The 20397-nt window shown below is 25.9% G+C and overlaps 1 protein-coding gene across 1 annotated transcript in view; it reads left to right on the top strand.

The window, feature by feature from the left end:
• The window catches only part of LOC105367472 (sortilin-related receptor), a 31535-nt gene extending 12794 nt beyond the window's left edge, over nt 1–18741 (top strand). The window contains exons 2-20 of the mRNA XM_011506196.1: nt 4560–4835; nt 5719–5892; nt 6143–6412; nt 6826–7100; nt 8274–8994; nt 9506–9847; nt 10348–10888; nt 11106–11371; nt 11486–11937; nt 12019–12253; nt 12428–12891; nt 13367–13640; nt 13806–14065; nt 14635–14855; nt 15348–15860; nt 16015–16268; nt 16505–16985; nt 17595–17804; nt 18299–18741. Coding sequence (XP_011504498.1) covers nt 4560–4835; nt 5719–5892; nt 6143–6412; nt 6826–7100; nt 8274–8994; nt 9506–9847; nt 10348–10888; nt 11106–11371; nt 11486–11937; nt 12019–12253; nt 12428–12891; nt 13367–13640; nt 13806–14065; nt 14635–14855; nt 15348–15860; nt 16015–16268; nt 16505–16985; nt 17595–17804; nt 18299–18360 — 6291 coding nt within the window. The 3' untranslated portion in view covers nt 18361–18741. The remainder of the gene's footprint in view (nt 1–4559; nt 4836–5718; nt 5893–6142; nt 6413–6825; nt 7101–8273; nt 8995–9505; nt 9848–10347; nt 10889–11105; nt 11372–11485; nt 11938–12018; nt 12254–12427; nt 12892–13366; nt 13641–13805; nt 14066–14634; nt 14856–15347; nt 15861–16014; nt 16269–16504; nt 16986–17594; nt 17805–18298) is intronic.
• The last annotated feature ends 1656 nt before the right edge of the window (nt 18742–20397 follow it).

The raw sequence follows: 20397 nt of genomic DNA, 5'->3' as shown, positions 1-20397 counted from the left end.
TAAAACATATAAAATACTTATTGGAAAGGATTATAAATATTGTTTTTCAAATAAAACATATTTCTTCGTATAAGTATTATAATTTATCTCAATTTAATTAATTTGATAAATGATTAGTAGGAAAAAATGACAAAATATAAAGTTTATAACATTTTATTCATTCATTGAAATAAAAAAATTTAATATCTCATTATCAGTGAATGTATAGTATTTGTAAATAGCATACATTAATTCACTGTCTGTTTGGTAATTAATAATGGGCATACAAAGTTATTGATATTTATTTATGCAGTTAAAAAGCAATTAAAAAAAAAACACAAAAAGTAAAATCAAGAGTTGAAGTTATACTTTTGCTCGCGTTATGACCACTACTATTTAACAGATATTTTCGAAGAAATCAAGTGATGGACTAAACTGACTCATTTTCTCGCTTATCTTTTTCTGCGGATGCGAGTAAGTTTAAATTTCTGTAAAGTTACATAGATAATAAACTTTATTATAAAAACTTTACGCAGAAGACTTTAAAATTTATTAGTTTCTATTAAGCAATAATTAATCGCATCAATTTAGTTGCATTATGATTTAATCTATTGAGATAAATCTAATTTTTGTTCAAGAAAGTGGATGGTATTTATATACGTGATTTGATTTTCAAAAATTTAAGTGCTTGTTTTACTGTATTATACATTGTTATAAAAATTATAAAGGATTAATTTTCATGGAGTATTTAATAAGTTTTTCATTTTTAAATTCTACGGTAGTTTTTGGTTTCAATATTATTCTATTAATGATATGATTATTTTATCACGACGAGTCATTGTTTATTATAACATTACTTACTCATTACTCTTATTTTACAAAAAACTTGAATGCACAATATTTTGAAACAATAATACAATTTGATTATTTAAAAGATTTTTAATGAAGTTTTAAACTGTAGTTATAAAATTCACACAGATAAATTGGCTATTTGTTAAATGATTATTAAATTATTATTGACTTCAAATTGCATAAAGGGTTCTTTGTGCAACTTTTTATTTATCATTCAATAGTTTTTGAGTATCATGATAAATTTTAATCTGTCGGATACTGTATGTATCACAATGTATTTTTTAAAAGTTTGTTAGTTCACAATAGTTTAAAATTACTTATTTTTAGTAAATGTCTGAATATGTCAATCAAAGTAAATACTTATATAATTATAATTAAAACCTTTTTTTTTTTATTTTCAATGATAACAGTAATTCATCGTTATTAAAAGTAAAATAAAAGTATTCGTTAATAAAATTTCTTTAAATATCTGATAATATATTGTTCAATCTATTGTTACTTACTTATATATTAACGAACAAAACTATTTTTAAATCTTATAAGCGTCTAACCATATATGAGTATAATCATGATAGTATGATGAGTGAATCGAAAAATAGCAAAATTAATGTGTATGTTTAATGAAAATATATATTATATAATTAAAATATTTGGTTGGTTATTATGTAACAACAATTTTTAATATTATTTTCCCTATACTTGACATACACCACTGGTTAATTTACAGATGTTTATAAATCAATTTTATAAAAATACTTTTAAATTATCTTATTTCCGTAATAGAATACAGTTTAAAAGAAATATATTCCACAATCATTTAGATATCGCTTCATAGGCCATTTTTATATTGACTAAATATAGAAATAAAGATGGGAGTTAATTAAAATTTTTTTTTGTAAATTTATTTCAGAAATATAATTGATGAAAATGCACTGTGTGAAATGAGCAAAATAATTTGCTTTAAAAATATTAAATATTTTAGACTTACTAGAAATTTAATATACTTAGTCAATGTAATAGCAGAAAAGGAACAAAATATTTTTTAAATTAAAAAAAATCCCATTTATTAAATGAATTACAATAATTTTATTAATGTCACAACACCTATCATATTATACAATTATATTACTGTCAACTGTTATTATTTCTAGCTATTTATTATTGAGTGAATAATATATTCTCGCTAAAATTATGTTTGCTCCGAAGAATTATAAATATTGATCTTTTACACTATCATTAGTACTCAACTTAACAATAGACTTAAAGAGATGATCTTGTTATATACAATTTAAAAATCGATAATGTTATATGGAAATCCTAAACAACAAATATAATTTCTTTTTATCATCAATAATATATCAGTTTAATATAAGTAAGTTTACATGTTACTTGTTTATCGAAAGCTTCATAGTAAAAAAATGAAAATATTGCTATAAGCTTTACTGAACACTGTGTTACTTACTAACATATTTTACAAAATGGTTAAGATAAAATAGGATTTCATACTTTTTAAGGATTAAGTGCCTTTCATTTATATGTGATGAATTACTTATATATTCCAAGCCAAATTTATAACTGTTAAATGTATTTATGTAGATAGCTACTTAAAATTTTTTAAACAACATTACAAATCAGTAAAATTAATAATTATTATAATGAACAATTTATTGTACTTTAAATCTTTATTAATATAAAACATAATTTTTAAGGATAGCATATTATTTTGAATTAAAAAAAATTTTATTTATTTATGAATAATAAAGTTTTGAACAATGGTTCAATGCATCGACATCATCATTTAGAAAATTGTGAGATTTTTTTAACAATGTAGAATCTTTTGAAAATCAATAAGAAAATATAAACAGAGGAGTTTTTGTAATAATATACAAATTCATATAGATATCCCTTAGAATATTTCTTTGTTGAGATGTTAGAAATTTTTACCACTAAAAAGGATAATTCAATTGTAATTATTTTTTCTTTACTTTAATTTAAATTTGTATGTGCATTGCATTTTTACATATATGACAGAAATAACACAATAGAAAAATGAGCAAATCATACTAAGTATCATTAAATTATCTCGAATATTGTTATAAGCTAAAAAATTAATTGTTAAATAAATTTGATACATCTTATTATTATTATTACTGTATATACATAAGCACTTTAATAAAAATTATAATTAAAATATGAGATAACCATCAATATTTAATATTTTGTATCCGACAAATATTTGCTATTTCGTATCAAGCATTCTTAGTTAACATGTTTATATATATATATATATATATATATATATATATGTATGATTATTAAACGTCGAGATTACATAAATGAAAGTTTAATATATAAATTATAAAAATAATATTGATAAATGCATGTTATTATATAACTTTTTAGAGCAGTAAAAAATGTTAGTTAAAGAATTAAAAAGAGCATAGTTTTATTTTCGTAATGTAGTTATAATCGCACTACTGATTTGGTAATAATAAATAAAAGTCAAAATATATTATGTTCTGTCATTGTATCAGTTACAAATTGCTAAACAACTACACACTCAGATTTATATGTATTTGTTTTATATTGAGTGTTAATTTTGTTATACTACTTTATAACTAATTTTATAAATTGTTATTGAATATAATTGCATGTATTAAATTACTTAATAATGATATAATTCTATACATAAAAAAAAATAATAATTTGCGAGGTTAGTCCAAGTAATACTCGTTTACAAGCACTTTTAGCCGACAAAGTAATCGAGTGTTTGATAATGTTTTTACTTTAGCAGAGGCTGACCAACAGGAGAGATAAAATGTTATGACTCATCATGGGTCGCCTCTTTTTATATGCTTTATACATGCTCTCTTACACAAAGATTCAGATATAATAGGATGATAAGGCAATTGATGGAAAGACAGAGCGTCGATGAAAAAAATTAATAGCTTTTAAATTCTAATTCTTTATTGTAATTTTGTATACCCATAAATTTATTGACAAATAAAGTTATGAATTAGACAAATATTTAATGATTTTGCAGCAAGTCTTTAGATATTATCCTCAGTTTCATTTGACGTTGTTTATAAAGTTATAAAAATATGTGAACTTTTGCATAATCTAAATACAATATGGAATATTGGTGAAAGCAACACTAAAGTGTTTCAGTAATAAAATTAATTACTTAAAAATTAATTAAAAAGCTGGTGATTGCCTCAAATTTAACATATTACTTATAAGAGTTTTACATATTAGTATTTTTACATGTTACTTTTGTTTATGTACTGTTTAAAATATTTTGCTTACTATTAATATTGATTATAAATACAGCGCAAGTGCTAACTCATTAATTCTAACTATATATTATTAAAATTTTTATTTTAAGATTTCTTTCATATTTTTAGTATATCAATAAATATATCATAATTTATAACTAAGCTGATAGTAAGAATATCAATTAAAGTATTATAACATATAGTTATATTGATAAGAATATCAATTAAAGTATTATAACATATAGTTATATTAAATATGCTTTATCCATTTATACTTAATAAAGTAAAATCTGCATAATTCATTAATAAAAAAACTTGTATCGATTATGAAGAATTCATTATAATTTTTTGTTTATATCAATGTACTTAAATTCTTTCCACCTTTAATATTTATTTACTAATAATAATTGATACGAGGAACTGTTTTCTTTTAAATTCGTATTCATGTTTCAGGTGAACGAGTTACACGATTCGCATCAACAGTTGATGGTACACTGGATAGGTGAGGGTTCGAATATGATAATATGTCTGGCTAGGGATAATCCACTGCCCAAGACGTACCAAACGTGGCAACAGTACACAACTGTAAATCCCAGTGCTGTATATGTAAGTTACGATTATGGCGATACCTTTGTCAACGAAACGAACAGCTTCAAGGTATCCGACGAGCCAGACGCTAAATACGCCATTGTGGATAAATTTTATAATCATCCGACTTATAATCGACTTGTACGTATTGCCAGAGAATAAACATATTTTTATGTATTTTTCATGTTCATTTTTTGTTTATTTTTTTTATTTTTTATTTTTTTTTGATAAAGTATATCAAAATAGAGAGAAAGAGAGAGAATTGGAGTTAAAAAAAAATTATTTAATCTTGACATTTTAACTGAAAGATAAATTAAAAAAAAATAAAATTTTTTTTATAAATTTTTATTTTTTGCATATCCAGAGTATTTATTATTTACGTGTACAAAGTTACATATACAGCATTGTATATTCAACTTTTAGATAATTTTTTGCATTTAAATAATATTATATTATAATAATTTTGAGTTATTTAAATTATAAATAAAAACAGTCGTTTTTAACACGAAGTTTAAAATTATATGGTAGTTTTAGCTGATGTTTATACGTGAGATAATTATTATCATTATTAATTACATATTATTAATCAAGTGATTTCCATATATTTATAGTGCTCATATGATCTAATCTGATAAATATTATTGGAATTCAATATAAGTATTCATTGATGTGTAAAAATATACGCATGCACTGTAAGAAATAAAATTTCTTCTGATTCTGAAATAAGTTAAATGCATAATAAAGATAACTATTGTACCGTAATAGACCAAATTTTATGGATTCAACGAATTCTTAGCAGTTTATGACTGAGGAAGAAATATTTTTCTATAGAAATAATTTAATTCAATTTTTTACATAACCACAATCTGAAAACATAAAATTTAAAAAGTTTGTATTCATATTTACTAAGTATAATAAAGTAAATAAATTTATTGTAAAAATGAATAAAATTATATTATGTTTAATGTATTACTAATTAGAAACAATACATCGTTAATCACCTCGTTTATTCGACTTATTTTAGTGCGTGTTTGCGGACAGTACGAATAAATTGATATTCATTACACACTCGTATCGTATTTCTGACGTCAAGCGAATAAAACTCGACTTCACACCAAGCGAAATTGCTTTTGGTGATGACCATTATGGATCCTCCCATGCAATTCTAGTTCTGGATAAGGTTGATCCAATGCGTAAAGTATGTTAAATTTCTTCTATATTGATATTCATCTATTCATTTTTGTTGGCAGTTATTCTAACGATTATCTTTTAATTATAAATAAAAATACCTATAAATACTTTATTAAATAAATAATATAATTTATTACATATTCAATTAAAATTTATTACTAAACTATTGAAAGCTTCGTACCCCACTGAACAATATTTTCGTGTTTTCCCTTTTTCATTAGTATAACAATTTTTATATATTTAATAATTTTAATTAGTTGTATATGACGTTGGATGGAGGTACATCATGGGAAATTGTGCACGAGTATGTAAAAGCTTTCTTTTGGACGAACACCAAACCAAAATCTTTATTAATCGAACGTACGGGACCGGGGGGTCAAAATAATGTAATTGATCTTGGACCAAGTAGAATTCGATGGAGATGGGCACCTCGACGATATACCGAAGTCATAATTAACGTCGAGGATTTCCAGATACGTGGTGATTACATGTTCGCCACAAAAAAGGTTTATAATAATAAAAATTTTGTATTAAAATTTTAAATAGTAACCTTAAGTGTCGTTTAGCTTGTAACTGATTTTTATTTTTATGCCTTATATAATTTTTTTACTCATTTTCAATATCCTTTGCTTACAATTAATGAATTACAACAACAAATTATTATTTGATAATATATGAAAATCAAAGTTAATTTTATTAATTATTTTGTTTTTAAAGTAGTAGGTTTAAAAAAAATATTTTTATAACATAATAGACACTAGTAATTCAAGTTTTGATAGGTTTTAGACCAATTTTAAATACATGTTATCTTCATGCGTGAGCATTTGATATTAAAAAAACTTTATCAAAAATATTTATGAAATTTTTTATAAATATGAAGCCTACGTTTTGTAAAACAAAATTTAGCCACTAATAAAATATTTAATCCTAATTTTTTTAGCCAATGAATAACGATACTCAAGGTCTAGAACTGTTTATATCGTATAAAGACCAACCATTTGTACCTGCACTGTTCGATACGGATCTTCCTTGCAGGGAATACCATGTTGCTGACATATCGAACAATCGAATATTCGTAGCTGTGTCTCATACAGAAACATTGGTCAATCTTTATATATCTACATACATCGATCATAATGGCGTGAAGTTTCTTTTATCGCTTCCGAATATTCTAACTTTCTTTCCGAATAACACATGGAGTGATAGTTGGCTAAAGTAAGTAAAAATGCTAGTTTATAAAATTTTTTAAAATAAATCCAATCATAATAGTAAATATAATGAATGGCTTATTTGATTTTTGTTTCTTTCTTTTTCTTATATATATATACACGTTGACTAAATATATTGTTCGCTATTAAGTAATTATAATGCGATGTCAAATAAACTACAGTTTTATCATTAAAATAAAATCAATAGATTGTTGAAAATGCAATATACGCATTTAGGCTATGTTTTAATTTTCCTCCGAACATCGTGTAATATTATAAATTTAAAAATAATAAAAATATATTCGATTAATCTCACCATTCATTTTTTAATATTTACTTGTAGATAAATATCTTCAAATATAGCTTTATAATAAATTTATATATTCAAGAATTTGTATGATACTACTAATGAGTAAATACGGGTTGCATAGTGTATTTTCATTACACTCGTTTGCTCTACCTTTTTTATGAATTTTTTGAGCTTGAAATCTTCTTTTAGATTAATTTAAAAAAAAAAAAAAAAAAAAAAAAAAAAAAAAAAACATAATTTGTAAGAAAGGAGAAAGTAAAGCAGATTTTACTAAAGCAAGCGAATGAACATATTCTACCCTTATTCAAGATATAGCGATTTCTAAAATATTTATATAAATGCTTTAAAGCTAAATGAACGAATGTTTTTATTAAATCTGTTTTATCAAAATTTAATTTTAAGTAGCATGGAATAATGTGAGTAGGGAAATAGAACTTAATATTTGCAATGTAGACTCAGATACTGTTGATTAATAAGAATTTTAAGTATTTTAATAAGAAGAGAAGACAAAATTTTTTAACAATTCACGATTTATTTTGCGAAATTAAAAAATTTTACTTATTAAAAACTCGCCTTTTTTCGCAATAAAATAAAAATTTGTAAATATATAAGTTAACATTTGTCTACATTTTTAATATCAGCCTATACACACAGGCATATACAGGCTCATACGTACACGCGTACACCCATACTTATATTATTAATTAAAATTCAGTCAAGTTCATTGATTATTAGTTTAAAAAACTAATACTTTGTGGGTATAATTTTGTTACGTACATGTATTTATATATTTTTAGTCAAAGTAATGAATATTTTTTTGTTTCAATGTTTTATAAAAAAATTAACATAATTAAATTTCATTCATTTCAGCGAAGTAGCGGATGAGGTCTTTACTGAACTTTACAAGGTCGAAGGGTTACGTGGCATTTATATTGCTTCTGAAGTTCAAGGCAATCCGAAGCTAAATTTAATTGGACCGGAACATTTGCTTTCTCTCATCACTTATGACCATGGCATGACGTGGAATCGTATAAAAGCACCTGAATCCAGTTACAAGCGTTTGTACAATCAATGCAAACCTGAGACCTGCTCATTGCATCTCAGTCAGAAATTCAGTCAACTTTATCCTGTATATCGTGCAGCTTCGATTATGAGTTCTAAATCTGCTCCCGGATTAATAATGGCGACGGGAGTTATCGGTACAAGTTTAAAGGGACATGCAGCATTGTACGTATCGCGGGATGCTGGATTAACTTGGAAACAAGTGCTACAAGATTACTATTTCTTTAACATGGGAGATCATGGCGGTGTACTTGTAGCGGTAAAATATTTTAAGATGAAGGGCGAAACGAAGGATATTTCATACTCGATTGACGAAGGAGAAACTTGGCAAACGTTGGAGTTTACCGAGAAAATGCTTAGGGTATATGGACTAATGACTGAACCTGGAGAAAATACTACTGTTTTCACGATGTTTGGTTCCGGAAGCGGTGAACATCAATGGTTGATTATTAAAGTAGATTTAAGCAAAGTGTTTGAGAGAAATTGTACTGACGATGATTTCAAATATTGGTTACCTGCCTCACCGAAGGTAAATAATGCTTCTTAAATACATAGTTATGTAGTACACATTGATAAAATTTAATATAAATTTGAAACCAACATTCTAATGTTGTGTTTTTATGCTACTGAAATAACATATTTGAAATTAATACAATTCTTAATATTAATAACAATAATTATAATTATATTGTTCTTAAACTTCTTTTTCAATAAGATATAAATAAATTATTGTAATTAGGATATTTTAATCAGCAACTTATTAAAATATTCTTTGAATACTAAGTGAGTACATCAACACCACCATATATTCAGTAAAGTTTCTTGAGAAATATTTGAATATATTTTAAATGATGGTTTTATAAGTTATTAGAGTCTAGTTTAATCAATTTATACCTATTTTATCTTTAATATTTCTTTTTTTTTTTAATTTCATAGCAAACAATAAATTTATAACACCTATACAATATAAACATTAAGCTACATTAATCAGTTATTTTATATAAATACTGGTAAATTCATTGGATCATTTTTTATTTTAGGAAATATCATCTACTTGTGTTCTTGGCCGTAAAGAAACTTATTTACGTCGTAGTGCTAGAGCAAATTGCTATACGGGAACTAACTTTGATAATCCTATAAAAACTGAAATATGCCCATGTGATGCTCAAGATTATCAATGTGATTTTGGTTTCATTCGACCGACTGTTCCATTGGTTCCATCATACACGTGTATACGTAACAAAACACTTAAGAATCATGATCCTTATGTAGTGCCACATACATGTACTCCTGGAAAATTTTATAATCGTACTAAGGGTTATATAAAGATTGCAGATGACGATTGCATTGGCGGTAGAGCAAAATTCTATGAGCCCGATGAGGTTGGATTTTAATTTTAATTTTAATTTTACTGTATTATACTATACTTGTTGTTTTTTAAAAATATTATTTCTATTTATATTCACTTTAATGGCTGCAGTTTATTGACTAAATAAATTTCTAATCATCGAATACCGTATTTAATGGTTCTGTTAAGTTAATTTTATTTTTTATCTATTGAACAATTGAAACAATTTACGAAAATTTATTTAATTTGATTAAATTAAAGAATAAACACCTTATTAATTTTTTAAATATTAAAAAATTGTTTGGGAAACGTGATAGATTAATTAAAATATTAGTTTTAAATATGAAACACAATGCTTATTATACGACGTTCATCATATTCTTTTTTAATTCAAATTATTACTTATAAATAGGTTTTAAAAAACCTTACTATACTGATAACACAAATATCTTGAAAATAATAATTTATATAATTCAAATTGAAAATATAACCAGAACAGACTGTAATAATAAATGCAATCTTCTTAAATAATAGATACCATGCCCTATGGAAGAAATGTCAGAATTTCTGCTGGTAGCACAGCGTGAACGTATATCTCGAATCGATTTAAAAGAACAAAAGCTCGAAGTCCTTCCAGTTCATGATTTAAAAAATGTTATTGCAATCGAATTTGATATGAAAAATAATTGTCTATATTGGGCAGACATAGTAAACGATACAATTGGCCGCCAATGCTTTAAAGATGGAAAAAGTTATCCCGAAATCCTTGTGGAAACCGATTTAAGTTCGATCGAAGGTATGGCGCTCGATTGGGTTTCAAATGCCCTGTATTTTGTGGATGGTGTGAGGATGAGAATTCAAATAATTAGGACTGACTTATCTACAATGGGACGAATGAGAAGAACGATTCTAGGTCCAAACAATGTACAAAAACCAAGAGGTATTGCTGTACATCCTATGATGGGATATATGTTTTGGACTGATTGGGCACCTGGCAACGCATCGGTTAATAGAGCTAATTTAGACGGATCCAATGTTAAACAGCTTTTTCATGCTAGAGTTGAATGGCCTAATGGTTAGTTTTATTGATTTATTTAAAACAAAATAAAAACTGTAAAACTTAATATAAACATAACATAAAAAATTATATGTTGTACTTATTTGTATGTACAAAACTATTATAATTTATATTTTTATTTTCACGATATGAAATATTTTATTAGTGATGTCAAATTACTTTATTTTAAGAAAAAAGTTACTTAATACAATTAACAAATAATTAAAATTGTAAGGTATTACTATTGATCACATTGCTGAAAGAATATATTGGGTGGATGCTCGTCAAGATTACATCGGATCCTCTGACTTTCAAGGCAATGGTTTTAAAAAAATTATACAAAATAATGAACATGTATCGCACCCATTTGCGGTGGCCGTATTTAAAGATAATATGTATTGGGACGACTGGAAGCAATCGATGATTTTTGTAGCAGATAAAGATCATGGCTTTGGCGTAACGAGTATTATCGGTCAGCTTGCTGGTCTTATGGATTTAAAGGTAGTTTCCGTAATGGTTTATAAATAATATGTAGTATTAATTTAATATTGATATTTTGAAAATCAACTTGATTAAATCTGTATATTTTTTACAATATTTTGTCCTATTATATAGGTGTTTGCACATAGCGTACAATCTGGCCAAAATAAATGCTCCAATAGCAGTTTATGTTCACACATTTGTCTCGGAGCTCCGAATAATAATTACGTTTGCCTTTGTCCCGATGGTATGGTTATGCAAGACGGCATATGTATGTGTCCTGGTGGAGTTAAACCTTATGCCAATTCAAGTTGTCCGCAAGTTGCCCATAGTTGTGCTGCTAATCAATTTGTCTGCGATAACGGTATTTGTATTCCAAAGTTCTGGAAGTGTGATGGTGATAATGATTGCGATGATCACTCGGACGAGAATCATTGCAATAAGGTCAAGTGTCAACCAAACACATTCGCTTGTGATGAAGAAAGGTGTATGCCAAGATACTGGGTATGTGATTTTGATAGAGATTGTAAAGATGGAAAGGACGAAATGAATTGCACATACACGAATTGTGCTGAATCACAATTTAGGTTAATTTACACAACATATTATTTGTAAAAAAATATTGAAACTTTTGTTTTTAATTTTTTTTTTACAATGAATTATTTTAGATGCGAGAATGGTCGTTGCATATCTCATCGTTGGGTATGTGATGGTGAGAACGATTGTCGGGATGATTCAGATGAAAAGAATTGTTCCATTTCTTATACACCTAGTACATGTAAATCTGATGAAATTGCTTGCAAATCAGATAATCGTTGCATACCGAAAACATGGAAATGCGACGGCGAACCCGATTGTGAAGACAGCAGTGATGAAGATGACTGCAAAGGTTTTGAATGCGAAGTAAATATAATTCATTTGTTAATGAAAAATATAAAATATAAGTTTATTTTATCATTAGTTTTGAATTCCAACAAAAACTCAATAAAAATATTAATTATTTAGAACAATTAATTTAATTAAACAATTGCGAAGTTAATCAAACATTTGTAATATTATGGTTTATCTTAATTGTAGGTTTGGCAATTTGACTGTTATAATTTAGAAAAGAGGCATCGTTGCATCTATAAATCATGGGTATGCGATGGTGATAAGGATTGTAATAATGGCGCAGATGAAGCGAATTGTACGTCTGTTGAATACACCACATTGCCGGCTTCGTCACCCTTACCTACAAATTCCAGTAAATGTAACGAATGGATGTTCATGTGCAAAAATAAGAAGTGCGTCCCATACTGGTGGAAATGTGATAGTGTCGATGATTGTGGTGATAACTCTGACGAGACAGGCTGTGGCTTTCCCGAAGCTCCTGGTATCACGGGTTCTACTATGTCTACTACAGACGATCATCCACACGTCTGCAGGGACTTTCAATATCAGTGCTTTGATGGGGAATGTATCGAAACTGCCTGGATGTGTGATGGGTCAAAAGATTGTGCCACTGGAGAAGATGAACTTTATTGCAGTCATGTACGATTTGGGTAAGCAATTCATTTAATAATTAAACAAATTGAAAATGAAAATATCAAATATAGAAATTTTTATTTACTGTATGTATTCAATTATTGAAAAAGTTTTTAAATCATTTTTAATATTTGCAAAATAACATATTATAATATGATGTATTGTATAATATATATGTATATATATAAATCGTTATCGAAAAACTTTAAGAACCATTTTATCAACTATTAATAACAGTTCATATTGAATGTTTTATTACATAGTTTTAAAACATAATGTTTTAATACGGGAACTTCATTTTGAACATTACCATGAAAACAAAAATATTTAATCATTTGAATAACAAGATTTTTATGTGTAGAAAATGCTGATAGAATTTAGTCAATTTGTTTAAATTATAATATGCATTTAAAAATTAATTTTTATTTTCACATGCCTATATTTTTAAATAAATTTTACAAAATTGTAATAAATTTTAATTAATCATTGCAGATGTAATGAAGATCAATTTAAGTGTTTTACCGATGGTTCGTGCGTTCCTCTTACGAAGATTTGTAATGAAATCGCCGAATGTCCAGACGGTAGTGATGAAAGAGGATGCGATCATCATCATACAAGTCCTTCGACCGTTTTGTGTGACACTGGTTATTTCCCTTGCGATGAAACTAGGTGTTTCCCTCTATCGGCCTACTGTAATGGAAAGCAGGATTGTTACGATGAATTCGACGAAAGCAACTGTGAAAAAAATAATACAAGAGTTTATCAAGTAAGAATTTTTTTATTTTTTATAATTATTATAATTACATCATTCAAATAAAAAGATTTAATTTAAAATTAAAATTAATTAAATTTTAAAGCTTTTAAAGCATTAAGTTTTTAAAATTGATAAATCTGTATAATACGTTCTTCATTTCTTATATATTTATTGAAGGTACTCAATATTGGTGTAGACGAGAGATCAACGAATGCTACGAGTTTGTTCTTATTTTGGTGGATGCCGATACCAAACAATGTCACTTTTGAGTTCCTACCGTCAATTGCACTTGCGGAGCACAATGCTAAATGGACAAATGCTAGTAAATTGATTGAGGACACGGAATATCAATTTAATAAACTCGAACCCTATACACGTTACAATTTAACAGTATATGTAAAACTAAAAGGTCAGCCAACTATTTTCCCTCCAGCTAGGTAAGTTCAAATTAAAATTAAAATTTGTATTCAATGGTCATATTTACTTTTTATTAAAATTTTCCATTAGAATTGGAAATGATATGTATTATGTTACAACGTTGTTTAGTAATTCATATTAATATTCATGTTAGAATAATAAGTTTTATTTTCAATTATTTATGACTACTTATTAATTACCAAATGTATATATATTGTAATGAAATGCATAAGTAAATTTTTTGTAAATCACAAAATGTAAGTTGATGTTATTTAAATATAGGTTCGTTTATGAAATTAAAAAAAAAAAGGAATTTATGCTAAATTCATTAATGTGAACTTTATGAACTTCAAGGTAATCTAAAAAATTAAGTTTATGTGTTGTAGCTTGTGTTTTATGCGTACATATATATATATATATTTAACGGTTCTCTTTTTAATGATTAATAGAAACACTAATTCATGTTGTTAAAGATAGAAGATATAAATTCTTATACTTTTTTTTAATAAATGTGTAATTATACAGTTCAATTTAGTGAATAAGAAGAAGAATAACATTATTTTTTTTGTAAATTGTAATATAATTGCAGATATTTGGTTGTAATGACCGGCGAGGGTATCTCTAGTCCTCCATGGAATGTAACAGCTATACAAAGAAATGGAAGCCGCATCGAAGTTTCGTGGCAGCCGCCAATGCATCCCAATGGTATTATCACTGGCTATGATATTTTTATGACGCCGCCCATTCCGCCAGCTCCAGTCCATTCTCAACAGAAGACATTTGTCATAATAGATGAAGCCTTTGAAGCAGGTAACAACTACTGAACGAAGGAATATTTCTGTTTTAGTTTATAACGTTAACAACTTTAACAAACAAAATAAATGAGATGAAAATTAAAAGTATATTTAATAAAATATGAAATAATTGTTGTATAATATATATATATATATATATATATATATATATATATATATATATATATATATATAATTTGTTAAAATTAAGAATTAATTTTTTTTTTAAGTTATTATTTGTAATTAAATCTATAACTTATGACTATTATACATGAAAATTCTGATTTCGGAAGTAATAATATTTAAAAATTTTTTACAATTTATCAACAAATAAAAACGATTATTAAATCATGGATTAGTTCTAAATTTCATAAATTTCATAAAAATTATAACTATTTATATTTCAATTGAGATGACCAATAGCCATTTGTTTAAAACTATTATACTTTTGTTTTTCAATTATTTTATGTATTTCAATCAGTATATAGATAAATAAATTATTTTATAGATAAAAACTATTCATTCTGGGTGATTGCCAAAAATAAAAAACACGAGTCTGACTCTTCTAATGTTGCAACTATTACTTTCGATGGTTCGGCTAATATTGATAATATTGAGGATTTGAAAGTTATTGATATGACCAATCATTCGGTGACTCTTAGTTGGAAGAAAATTGAATCCGCTGATGGTTACATTATTACTCCACGTGGTCAACCATCTTATCCAACTCTCGATAGCGATACCACAAAGTCTAATACTTTCGTTGTGGATAACTTAGCACCTGGAACTAGGTATATTTTTGAAGTAGGAGCAACAAAGAAAAATTATGTAGGTAAGGCAGCTACGATCACTGGAATGACAAAAGATCATCCACTTCCATCAATGACAATTTTGGAACCACATTTACTGAAGTCGCATGGAACAACTGTGAAGTTGAGTTGGGATCCACCGAAAGGAAACAGAAAAATCAAGTGGCAATATGCAATACATTATGCTCTTAACATGGTGGATCTTTACAAGAGTAAATACATTTTATATGTGTTATCGGTGTATTAACATGTTATAAATAATTATTAGTTATATGGAATAAATTTCGTTCTTTACAAAAATTATAATTATACCAAAAAAATGTATTAATATTGAATCGTAATATAATTAGTCGTTGAAATTTTCAGGTCCTAAATTATTAACAATGAATTTGACTGTCACGATTCGTGATCTTGAAGCTTGCGAATCATATATCTTTGCGGTCGGAGTAAGAGGACAATACGGCGCCGGACCTTTAAGTCAGCCTGTAACTATTACAACACATTTCAATGCCAAAGCACCTCCTAAGAGGCTCCGAGTTAGTCGAGCCGAAAAAGCCGATACAATGATTGTTTCGTGGAGTTCAAGTTGTCCAATTATAGATGAGAAAATCGGTTACACGGTAAGGAATTCATATACTTGAAGCTATGTAACTAGAAATTTTTAAGATGTTTTTATGAAAATATTGACTTTTAAACCTAAATATTTAAAAATTATATTAATAATTTTTGAATTGGAAAAAGTCAATGTGTGCTTACATAATAAAATCTTAATAAAAACAAACATTTTAAATGTAAAATATTATGAACCCATGATGTTTAATTTATTTTTAACATGAGGATTAATTAATTTTTTTAGTTAACAGTCACAGAATTAACACTAAATAAAACGTCTGTCTTTACTCTGCCACCTACGAATGAGACGCTTCTTAAACATCCATTCCGCAGTATCAAATACGGTGGTCGCTATAATATAAGTCTAGCCACTGACGTTGACGGTGCGATTCCCGGACAATGGGTCATTTACAATGCTCCGCCCATTCTTCCTCCTCATCAACTTAGTGTTATTTATGAAGACGGTAGTTATTTTATCTATTGGCAGGAGCACCAACTGCCTGAAAGCATTTCCAGAACAACGAACTATCATTATGAGATATTGGTGAACGAGGGTGAGAGGACAATTAATGAGAGCACAGCGATGATTTTCAAAGCCAATCAGCCACCATACATTTATCAAAATGCCAAGACAGATACAATTTATTCATTCGCAGTGAGATTAGTTACAGAAGAGGGATATAGAAGCTCCCAGAGTGAAGTCTTCAGTACACAACAACCTCGATGTTAGTAAATTATATACTTCATTTTCTTATGTAAAAAGCAAATTTTATTTCTTTTGATAATGTAGTGATCATTTAAGTAGTTTTTAAGCAATGAATCTTTACCTTTTCCATTCATTCTGAAAAAAGCATTTTTTAATTTATTAGTATATAGGAAAAAAATAATATAGTCTTCAGTTTCATGATTATCATGAAATTTTCAAAGTTCTTAAATATTAAAATAAACATGTTATACATTAATTAAATGTATAAAAAATATATATTTTTTATCAATATTTAATTTTTTAAAGACAATCTTTAATTTAAAACTTAAAAAAGTTGAAATTATTCCAAATTGAGTTTGAAAGATTGTTTTAAAAAACTATGAAACATTAAAAGTTTTCATTATATCAATATAAAAGCATTTTATATAATAATGGTCTATAATGAAAAAATAAATTAATACAGAACATTGTAAATATTATACTAAATGATATATATATATATATATATATATATATATATATATATATATATATATACATAATAAAATGAATGATTTATGAAATTAAACCATAGTACTAACATTTCTGTTATGAATGTATAATTTAAAATTATTATTTTTTTCTTTAGTTGTAGCATGGCCAGCACCAATGAATGCATCAAGCATTATTTCTCTTGCCATACCAATTTGCATTCTTGTGATAGCCCTAGGGGCAGCACTTGCATACTTTGTTATACGACATCGAAGATTATCTAATAGTTTTACACAATTTGCTAATAGTCATTATGATACGAGACGAGGTCAAGCAACATTTCCTGGTACTGCTGATGCTGGTTTAGGTAATTATCATTGTTTTAATTAAAAACAATTATTTACTCATTTTTCATATTATAAATCCTTATTACATTTATTTAAACTGGAAACAATACTTTGAGGTGTTGAAATATATATTTTAAAGATAGAAAATCAACTTTATTTTTATTCATTTCGTAGCTGTAGTAAAATATACGTGTTTATTATCGAATAATATACAGTATTAATGACGAATTCTAGTTCTTTTATTACAAATATTATTAACAGAAGAATATTGTTATAGATTCATACATTTTATTTAACATTCTTCTTTAATTTTTGAATATAAAATTCAAAGATGAATTTAATGCATGAAAATAATAAAATCTATTACTTTTATTTACTTTATTCTTCAAAAGTGCTGTCATTTTGTTACATTAAATTTTTTAAAATTAAAATAATATAATTTATGTATAAATATTACATTGTTATTAATTAATTTGAAATAATGTCCAATAACGATATTTTCTCTTCCCAACAGAAGAAGAAGATAGTCCTGTGATCCGTGGTTTTTCCGACGATGAGCCACTTGTCATAGCATAAAAAGCAACCTGCTATTATTATATTCTAAAAAGTGTACGATCAAGAATATTATTACAACAGTTTCGATTACAAACATTATTACTTTACTGAAATAGAAATTGAAATGTAAGTCGAAAGCAACAAGATTTTTCGTAAGTCGCTTAATAAGAAAGATGATTACACAAGCATTATTTCTAGTCGTAGTGCATCATCCGATGCCTAAATAATGTGTAGCGAATCTCTTTTATAAAAATATTGTGAAACTTACATGTAAAAATAAGAAAAGCAGGTAGGAAATAAAATGATTTACAAGAATTGCGTTTCAGTGCGATTTGCTAAAATCAATATAATATAGAATGATAAAAACCGTTAAAAATGTTAATTATTAATAAATACAAAGATCGTCAGCTTTTTTATTTTTAGATCATTCGTACCATTATATATTGTGTTTTAAAATAAAATTTTGTATAATTTTTATACCAAGTTTAAATTGAATAGAATAATATAGAATAACATTAGATAAGTAGATTGATTTATGCTAAGATTTCTTTTTTATCAAGACAATGACTTATTTTGTTTCATTGATTTCACAAATAAATTTGTATCTTAACTAAATTACAGATTTCTTTCTTATTAAGTTAAATATTAAGGAAAAAATTGTTTTAAATTTAATTCTTAATTTTAGTGAAATGAAAAATTAAGGCCTTTCAAAAAATTGTTCTTCACTGTGGATACGATTTTGGATGAACGCATACTTATAATAACGTATTAATATTGTTAATCAACGTTAAGAACATATATTTTAAAACTATAAAAAAAAGTTAAAAATTTAACTATATACTAATAATGTTTGTATAAAAAGAAATGTATAATTAAATATTTTACATATTATTAATATAAAATGATTAAACAAAAAAGTTGCCGATCTATGTAATGAACCTGTAACAGTTGTGGCGCCCGTTTTGGTGCTTCTTGGTAGGAGACATTCAGGATGCCATAAATATTATGTACGTATAAGCGTATATGTTGGATAATTTTTAGCTTTTTAACAAATAAGGATTTTTTAATGTTTTCTAACTGAATTTACTAAATGAAAATGGGCATGAATGGTTTGGATTAAATTGAAATATTTTGAAAATATTTTGTTATATAAAAGTAAACTTAATATTATATATAAAAGGCAATATTGAAACTATAAAATAATTTTAAAACTTTTATAAATTAATTTTATTGGCATAATATGGAGAGTTATAAGTAACTATGTACAGTGTTATTGAAAAAGTTAAATAAAGTAACTGTTTTTGTAATTAATAAGTAATTCTGAACTTGCATACATTAAATATGTGAAGAATATTGTATTGCCTAGATTTTTCAAGTATAAATGCCCAGAAGTTGTATGCAGCATTTCGTCTACTTTATTTTTAATTTAGTTTTTTTTTCTTAATTTAAGCATAACTGTTACCTTTTTGTAGTGTCAACTTAATTATATATTTATTTGATCAAATTAATTACAGAAATGTTAATCCTTTTTATTTTTGATTATATATATCATAAAATTTTAAAGCCATATGCTAAATGGTGTATTAAGAAAATAATATAATTAAAAATAATAATAATTTTCATTTTTATTATCTCCATCATTCATTATCAACTTTAATGATTCTACTTATTTTTCTAAATAAAATACAAGTATTTTTTTTTTATATAATTCATCAGCAAATGATACTTAAATTAAAATAATTATAATTAAAATAAATAAATATGGTATTTTATTGTATCAAATAAATATATAATTTTAAGTCCAATTTTTATGATTATTTTTGTTTACTTTATTTTTTAATATAATAGAAAAAATGCTTCGTTGTACTGAGGGATTAATGTATTTAATTTAAATTTTAACATATTTTATTATACAAGACTGGTGTATATAAATCTATTTCCAAATATGATTTTTTACACTAGCACCGAAAGAATTAAATAAATGACAGGCTAATCAGTATATTGAAATTGAAATTATTTACAAAATTTATATTTAAATGCACTAATTAGTTTTTGTAT

Source organism: Ceratosolen solmsi, unplaced genomic scaffold (assembly GCF_000503995.2).
Source record: "Ceratosolen solmsi marchali unplaced genomic scaffold, CerSol_1.0 scaffold10, whole genome shotgun sequence".
Taxonomy (NCBI): Eukaryota; Metazoa; Arthropoda; class Insecta; order Hymenoptera; family Agaonidae; genus Ceratosolen; species Ceratosolen solmsi.
The sequence above is the reverse complement of the archived record's forward strand: the minus strand, read 5'-3'. Positions and strand labels throughout refer to the sequence as shown.